General features: G+C 39.4%; 1 protein-coding gene across 1 annotated transcript; it reads left to right on the forward strand.

Moving 5' to 3' along the window:
• Positions 1-5: 5 nt before the first annotated feature.
• On the forward strand, positions 6-6,771 carry LOC144639318 (inactive pancreatic lipase-related protein 1-like). The gene is made up of 6 exons (XM_078498632.1): positions 6-104; positions 3,754-3,990; positions 4,255-4,554; positions 4,978-5,169; positions 5,352-5,582; positions 6,640-6,771. The coding sequence occupies exons 1-6, from the start codon at positions 50-52 to the stop codon at positions 6,648-6,650; spliced, it is 1,026 nt and encodes a 341-aa protein (XP_078354758.1). The 5' UTR covers positions 6-49; the 3' UTR covers positions 6,651-6,771.
• The last annotated feature ends 1,117 nt before the right edge of the window (positions 6,772-7,888 follow it).

Below are 7,888 nucleotides of genomic sequence, written 5' to 3' on the forward strand. Positions count from 1 at the left end.
GATATTTTGCTGCACTCAAAGCATCAAGAGGGAGCCAGGCAAAGGAACAATGTTCGCGAGGGGAGTTATTGTCCTTTATTTGACACTAACTGCCCAAACACAGGGTTTGTATTAGCTTGCATTACTCCCAATAACACTGCTGCTTCGCACAGCATTAATGAAATCACTTTCTTAATGTTCAAATTACGACTCGACATATCTAGCATATATCAAAAATTAAGACGTAAATGTGTCAGTTGTTGTTAAGGATAAGTAAAGTGTAATTTAGTTTGATATCAACTGCCAGACAGTCAAGTAAACGCGTTGTATTTTGGTTCGTTTTTAATTTAGATCAGTCAAGGAATATTGTCAATTCATGGTAATTGTATTTGCGGGCAAAGAGTGAACCGTTTGTGACAGCGAGTTCAATAATGTTGTATGTCAGTAGTAAGAACCTTATCGCAAATAGCCATACCCTAACGTTTGCACCGTTAATTTACGATATCAAGTGTGGTCGCTAACTTGATATTCTACCACATTATGGACAGTTAACGGAGAAAAGAACATGCCCCTCTGTACATTAATGCGCTATTTTTTCAAACAAAAAGTGACAAAATTTCAACGACGATGAATGAAAAATGTTTTGGACTACAGAGTCGATTTCAAGCAAGATGCGCTTCTTGTTTATTATGGCAATCCACCATTTTGACGGCGTGGATCAGTCAACGCGATTCAGGGGTAAATTGGTTACCCTGTACGATTAAAACACAGGTGTTAAAATTAAACAGCACTTTCAAGCACGTCTTGGCTTTTATTAGACTCATTAATTATACCGGCGCGTTTATGGCATAACTGTTTTTCTTTGACACGTTGTGCAAAGTGAGTTTGACAGTGTGACAGCTTACTCGTCAAATGAGGGTTGTAGACCAGTAGATTTATTATTGCCACGATGATATCTTGAGAGTGATCCCTTTTATTGAATGAGGATAAGAAAATTTCAGACTAAAGTCACAAAATTTTATTAAACAAAATATGAATATTGAAATAAGTTGTTATGGCGTGTTACTTTATGCCCGGCATCCCGCTGCCAACCCCAGTCTAAGTAAGGCTTAATAACAGATCGGAGGGTTTTTTTTATTAAAATTGAAACCAAGTCCCAGATGTGAACAGACGATACTGTTTTAAAGCTAGCCAGGTGATTAGCTGTTAAGGGGGAAGGAACGGAATAAAATTAATTAAAATCCCAATCAACACCAGCTATAAAAAAAATTCATACACAATTCTCATGGCCTTTGTACCAAAATGGCACAGTGTGTTTGTTGTTAGCTTCCTGGGCCTGCGTGGCGGGCGTTCAAAGGGGAAGGAGAAGGGGAGTTCGAGCGCGAAGCGCGAGGTTTGCGCTCTCTCCTCGCACCTCGCGCTTTGCTCGAACTCCCCTTCTACTTCCCCTTTGAACGCCCGCCACGCAGGCTAGCCTAGTGTGTATAAGGCTTCTTCTTTTTTTCGGGTTCTCAGCTCTTGTTCATTTTGGCATCGCGTGAGGACAGCCACCACCTACGCACATAAATGTTTATGAGAAACTACAAATCAAAGTGCAGTGGGTGAAGCTTCTAACGTAACCAAGAAAGAATAAGTCGCTTATGTCACGAAAACTCATTAGGACTGTATGCTATGTTAAAATACAGAAATTTCAAATGTATTGAAAGTGCAAGTTCTTGCAAAAGTCCAGCTGAAATTGACATTTAGCATGTGCAGACGAAAGATAATCATTTTTAAAGCGACTTGTTGAACTCATCTCTTTTTCTTGACAGATGAAAATCGAAATAAATTACAGTTGAACGCCTATTAAGCGGCCACCTTCGGGGAAATGGCAACTGGCCGCTTAATAGAGGTTGGCCGCTTAATAGGGATTTGTCAGAAATTAGCATAAGGTCTTTTTAAAAGGTAACATTATTTCAATACAAAATAATGGGAAAAGGAATAGCGGAATCACAGGAAGACGACAATAAACCTGTGTTTGAATGATTTTATCGGCCGTCACGGTCTGAGCTTGTTGGAAATAAATTTAAATATCGTATATGACATTCTTATTGGCCGCTAAATAGAGGTAAAAACAATAGAAGAACGCTCATCGGGACGGCAGAAAGGTGGCCGCGGCCGCTTAATAGGGGTGGCCGCTTAAAAGGGGTTATATTTACAGTATTATACTGACAATATTTTCTGGACTTAAGTAACTGGCCGCTTAATAGGGGGTGGCCGCTTAATGGGTGGCCGCTTAATAGGGGTTCGACTGTATTTATGTCAGCACCTTTCGTGCAACCTACGTCAAAAACTTTTGTCCCGCTGAAAAATTACCCTGGAGAAATTTAGGCCAATGTTTGTTAGAATGTTCAATTATCAGACCATTGCAGGTACTTTAATTTTCATTTCTTCCAAGCATGCAGCAAAGAGTTGAAACACTTGATAATTTTTAGTAAAGAAAACGTAGCTTCCTGACAACATGTTCTCAATTTAAAAACGTCAACAGTTTGTTTCCTCGCCCAAAGGCATGATGTTGACCGCCCAAAATCTGGCGTAGTCTACAGAATCAGTTGCACCAGCTGTAATTTTGTGTACTACGGCCAAACGGAGCGAGCACTGAAAACCCAGATGGGAACACAAAAGAGCCGTTGCTATGTTCGACCATGACTCTAAGGTCTCCGTCACGTCCACGAAAACCACAGATGATTTTATGCTGTCGACGTGGTTGGACTGAGCGCTCACGAGCGACTTTGGAAGCCTGGTTGTCAATAAGGATCCGCACCGGGAACGACCACAACAGCCCAGAGGCACCTGCACGCGCAGAGTATCGCGCCACGTTCTCTAACTACACGTTATTTGCAGCGCGCGCTCTTAACGTGTTGCTCTTAAATCGCGGTAACACCCAGTATTTTAACGGATGAAGGCTAAAAGCACAGCCGAAACGTCTTTGAAAGTAACATCAAAAAACAGTCAGCGTCAAACCACAAACAAACTGTTTTCAATTTAACTGTCTTATTTCAACAGGGGAGCATTCTGCACCCTTGTCAAGTGCCTCATGGTACCATAGCAATACACCCACTTTGGCTTTTCACGAAATTGCTTATTTTGGTTTTAAAATTGCGAGACTTAAAAGAATTAAAGGAAAATAGTGGCTACTTCCTGTTTTACGAGATACCCACATAATTGTTGTTTCTTCCGCCTAAGGTGACTAAAACATATATTTGCCAAAATATTCACAATAAAGTGAATTAGCCTTAAGGGCATTTCTAAAAAAAACCTTCAACGACTAGGATAACTTCTGATTGGCCAGTTTTGTTACCAATAGATAAAAATAATACGTTGCTGTGTAGCACTTTGTTTATGTACTATGAAATGTTTTTTTTTGTTAAAAAAGTGCTTAAATGTTTTCTCGTTTAGCGAAATGTTTCGGGAATAACCCCTTCATCAGTCGCAAAGTAAAAAACCGTCGAGCGATTATCAAACGTACTGTATTGTCTCGCATCGCTTTGCACATCTTGAATGAAACCGCTCTTTTAATGTTGCAATAACGACTCGTGATCAGTCCGTATCTTAAATACGTATGCAAAAAACTTTGCCATGTAGCTTTCTCTTAACTACCTCCTGTTAGGATCGCCAACTGACTGAGTAAACTTTCCTGAGAAATATAAAGACAAGTGATAACTGTGCTTCTATAGCGGGTAGGTAAAAAGAACGGTAGTGCATGTTAACTTACGTTTTTTTGGATGGTTTTAGGGTTTTTGTTCCCACCAAAAGAAGTCTGTTATGGAAAGTACGGCTGCTTTGAGCGACAGCCAGGTTCGAACGCGTGGCTTGTAAAATTGCCAGAATCGCCAGCTAAAGTTGGAACATCGTTTTACATGTACACCAAGGATGGCTATGGGATTGTTAATGATGTCGATGAAAGTCTGCTGACAGCCCCAAAGTTCGACATCTCAAGGCGAACGATCTTTGTGATCCATGGCTTTACTGGTAAATGGTTACATATCTTGTTTAAAAAACATTAGAAATATAGCAACGGCGGAGTTAAATTAAATTTAATAAAAGGTGCCAGAAAAGAAGATATAATAATTGACAAATAGACTACAAGTTCTACATCATATACGTATGCTCATACGTATAGATTAAAGGAAAAATTATAAAAGTATTTACAGGAAAACAAGGACTGAGTATGCCAATAATGGCAAACTCCTATAGGGCAATTAACATTTTTTCGTGCCTTTTTCATGCATCTAGAGAGTAAAAATACCTGGGCCACACGAATAAAAGAGGCTTTGCTGGAACGAGAAGACTGCAATGTGATTTTGGTTGACTGGCCTAAAGGATCAAGAACTTTATATGAACAGGCTGCTGGAAACACTCGACTTGTTGGGGCTCAGGTAGCAGAGCTTATAAGGTTCCTGATTTCCAGTTCTTCCGGTTCTCCTGATTTGGCTGAGCGATTCTACATTGTGGGATTCAGTATGGGAGCTCAAATCGCAGGATACGCTGGTGCTTATCTGAAGGATCGTGGAATGACCCTTGGCCGCATAACAGGTAGGTTTTGGTAAAATCTTTACTGTATAATTGTAGACTGACGGAACCGCAAAAGAATTCCGAGAAGGGAAAGATCTGAGAATAACCTCTTTTAAATCCAGAGGTTTTGATTATGTTTTTAAAATTCAAAAGTTGCAAGCCCAGTTGAAGTTCTCATAGTGAAGCTTTCACTAACTAACAAATGCATTACTTTTACATACCAAAAACGTAGCCTTTATTCAACATAAAACATTGCAAACAATTTTGTTATTGGCGATTGAAAGAAAGGACTTCAAAACTTAAACTCTCATTCCCATATGCCAGGAATTACCTACTTTTACGCCAACTTAGGAAAAGCTTGGGAGCTTTAAAGTGACACATTACGTAATGTAACTTGATATTAAATCAGCATGTTTTCTGTTTTTTGTATTAATATAATAATAGGCTTAGATCCTGCTGGACCTCTCTATACAAAAGTGGACCCCAAGTACCGATTGGATCAAGGGGACGCCCAGTATATTGATGTCATACACACCGATGCGCTGGCTATAGGGACCGTTGAAACAGTCGGACACGCCGACTTTTGGCCAAATGGTGGCTTCACGCAGCCTGGTTGTATTGAGAACAATTTATTCCGTAAGTTTCCTGTCTTTAACACGCGTGTACAGTGTATGGAAACGTTCTATTCTAGTACAACCTTTGGAAATGAAACGCTTACCTCGTGTAATCATTTTGAATTCTAATGAACAGACCAGCATGCCACTGCGTCCCTCACTTGTTACATGGTAAATTATAACATCTTTTAATTTATTTCTTAGAGTTGTTCGACACTGTTGTCTGTGACCACATGAGGGCTACGGAATACTATATCGCATCAGTAAAAAACCTGTGTTCCTGGAAAGCGTTTCCATGCCGAAACTACCTTGACTTTGAGGATGGAAAGTGCCTGCAGTGTAATGGCGAATGTCCCACTATGGGGTATGGTGCTGACGAGACCGAAAAGCATGGAGCCTTCTATTTGAAAACAACAAGCAAAGCTCCGTTTTGCGGTGAGAAAGCATCTGTTGTTCTGCTAAATGTTCTAATTCTGCTGTTGTTTGCTCTGTTATGGACGTTTTGGCTCTTCTAGTTTTCTTATTATTCTGAATCTTCTCTTTCTGCTGGTTCTTTTGACGCTCCTCCTTTATTGATAACGATTGCTAATTTTTAAAATTTTTAAGATTATTTTAGTGTCCCCAATTACCCGAAAAAGCTGAATACTTAGACACTTAAATTAAGTTAATTCATTAATTCATTCCTGATTCTTTTGGTGTCTCTAGTTGTTCTGATTCTTCTAATTCCTTTGGGTTTTCTGAGTGTTTTAAGTCTATTGGCTCTTTTTATTTAAAGGAAAAAGTCTTCTGTTCTACTGGTTTTTCTGGGTCTTGTGGTACTACTGAGTTTACAGGTTTAATGTCTGGTTCTTTTGAATGTAGATATGGTTCCTGATTCTTCTGTTTTTTCTGGGTGCCTTGCAATTGGTCCCATGGGTTGGTCTGAGTTTTCTGGTTTTTGTACAGCTTACGATTTTATTGTCTCCAGCGGTTCTTTTGGAACTTCTAATTCTACTGGCTTTATTCTTTTTCTTGTTCTGTCCGCTCTGTAGGTTTAATTTCTTCTAGTTCTTCTTGTTATCCTTGTTTTCTGGGTTTTCTGGTTCCTCTGCAACTTATGGTTATACTGGCTCTACACTGAGTTCTTCTGGATTTCTGATTATTTTGGGTTTTAGTTCTACTGGTTATACTGGTTCTTGCGGGCTTTAGATTTTTCAGGTTCTACTTGTTCTCTTAAGTTCTCTGCTGCTACATACTTGTTTTTTAGTTCTTATGGGTTTTAGGGATTTTCTGGTTATTTTTGGTTCTATACTGGTTCTTCTTGTTTTTCTGTTGTTTTTTTTTTTAAGTCTGTGTGATTCTTCTCTTTTTGTAGAGTTTGGAGGGGGCTGGGATCTTGTTTTCCTTTAACACTCAAGTAATACTCAGAAACCCGTAAGTTTGATAAAAGGAGTGTGAAAAGATTTTTTATACAATTTAGTTTATATGTTTTCCTCTTTCGTTTTATCCTCAGGATTAAACTGAAGCGATCGTTTTGAAGAAATTTTTCAGGGATAAAGCAAGTCAAAAACTACAATTAATGTAACGTTCTCAAGTGGATATTTTCAGATACCGCTTTAATTAAAAGATGTGGTCAAAACCTCAACGTTTGTCTTTCTTTTTCTTTGATTCTGCGAAATGTAAAGTTCATTTCCAGGCATGAATTCAACATTTCAAACCCAGTGGGGGAGGGGCAGTCAGCTTATATTTGGGTGGGGGTGTCACTGCTGGGTCTCTGAAACCCTTACGCTATACCAGACCATGCTCAGTTGATTTTGCAACCCTACTCAGAGACTAGATTCCGAAAATCCCTAGCCTATCCCAGACTTGCTTTTTTATAACTGTATCACTATTAGTGTTTCTAGTAGAAAACCATCTGTCGACAACGATGCGACGATGATTTTATTTTCCTTTAGGAAAGCCTCTTTCTCTTCCGAGTTTCAATTCCAACTCTGAACTTAATTCCTCTTACCACTGGTCAGTTTCCCGGCAAATGATACCCTATTCTATACCAAAACTCGCTGATTTCTATACCCTATCCCAGACTGAACTGCTTAAAAACCATAACCTTCACAGCGGCACATACCTATATAGCTCATATATGGGAGTGCCCCCGGGGGGTTTCAAAATACCGATAGATAGGCGGTCTCCCTGCGACTATTGCACGTATAACAACAAGGCTGCTTGGGTTGGGAAATATATTTGCGTTGGCTCTCTGAGCTGGCGTTATTTTTATTTGCTACACTGCGCCGCTGAGTCTCAATAAGGACGAAACAGCTGTCCGCGGTTGCAATCCTGCTCTATCGTTTCTAGTCGCGTTGGTGTCTCGCAAAGTCTACTTTTCACGTATAGTATGATCAGCCTTGCAGTATTGTTTGTTATTTCATTTTATTTGCTGATGAGATCTCTCAATAGATCCTACGAATTACAGCATTATCGTTTACGGTCCTTTGCTTTTTTAGTCTCACTATTGCACGTGTACTATTGCACTAGCCTCGTAATTCGGAGTGAGCCGGATATATTTCAAAGATCGATCTAGTACTCTAATTCAGCTAAAACGCATAATTGGTCGTATGCTTTTTATACTTGATTTAACGCAGTTTATGAAGTGCTTGTGGTGTTTCCCAATTTCAATATTAATCCAGTTATAACTTGCGTTGTTTTTTTCTTCCAAATCCAAAGGCTCTTTGATTCATTAAAGGGACTGTGTCACGCCTGAGTTT

Source organism: Oculina patagonica, chromosome 14 (genome assembly GCF_052425735.1).
Source record: "Oculina patagonica isolate OP01 chromosome 14, crgOcupat, whole genome shotgun sequence".
Taxonomy (NCBI): domain Eukaryota; kingdom Metazoa; phylum Cnidaria; class Anthozoa; order Scleractinia; family Oculinidae; genus Oculina; species Oculina patagonica.

What these genes read in the sequence shown, in the direction of transcription:
- LOC144639318 (XM_078498632.1), top strand. Translation starts at nt 50, where the DNA reads ATGTTCGCGAGGGGAGTTATTGTCCTTTATTTGACACTAACTGCCCAA. An exon ending in ACTAACTGCCCAAACACAGG is followed by an intron (nt 105 to 3,753) that starts GTTTGTATTAGC and finishes GGATGGTTTTAG; the next exon opens with GGTTTTTGTTCCCACCAAAA. An exon ending in TGTGATCCATGGCTTTACTG is followed by an intron (nt 3,991 to 4,254) that starts GTAAATGGTTAC and finishes TCATGCATCTAG; the next exon opens with AGAGTAAAAATACCTGGGCC.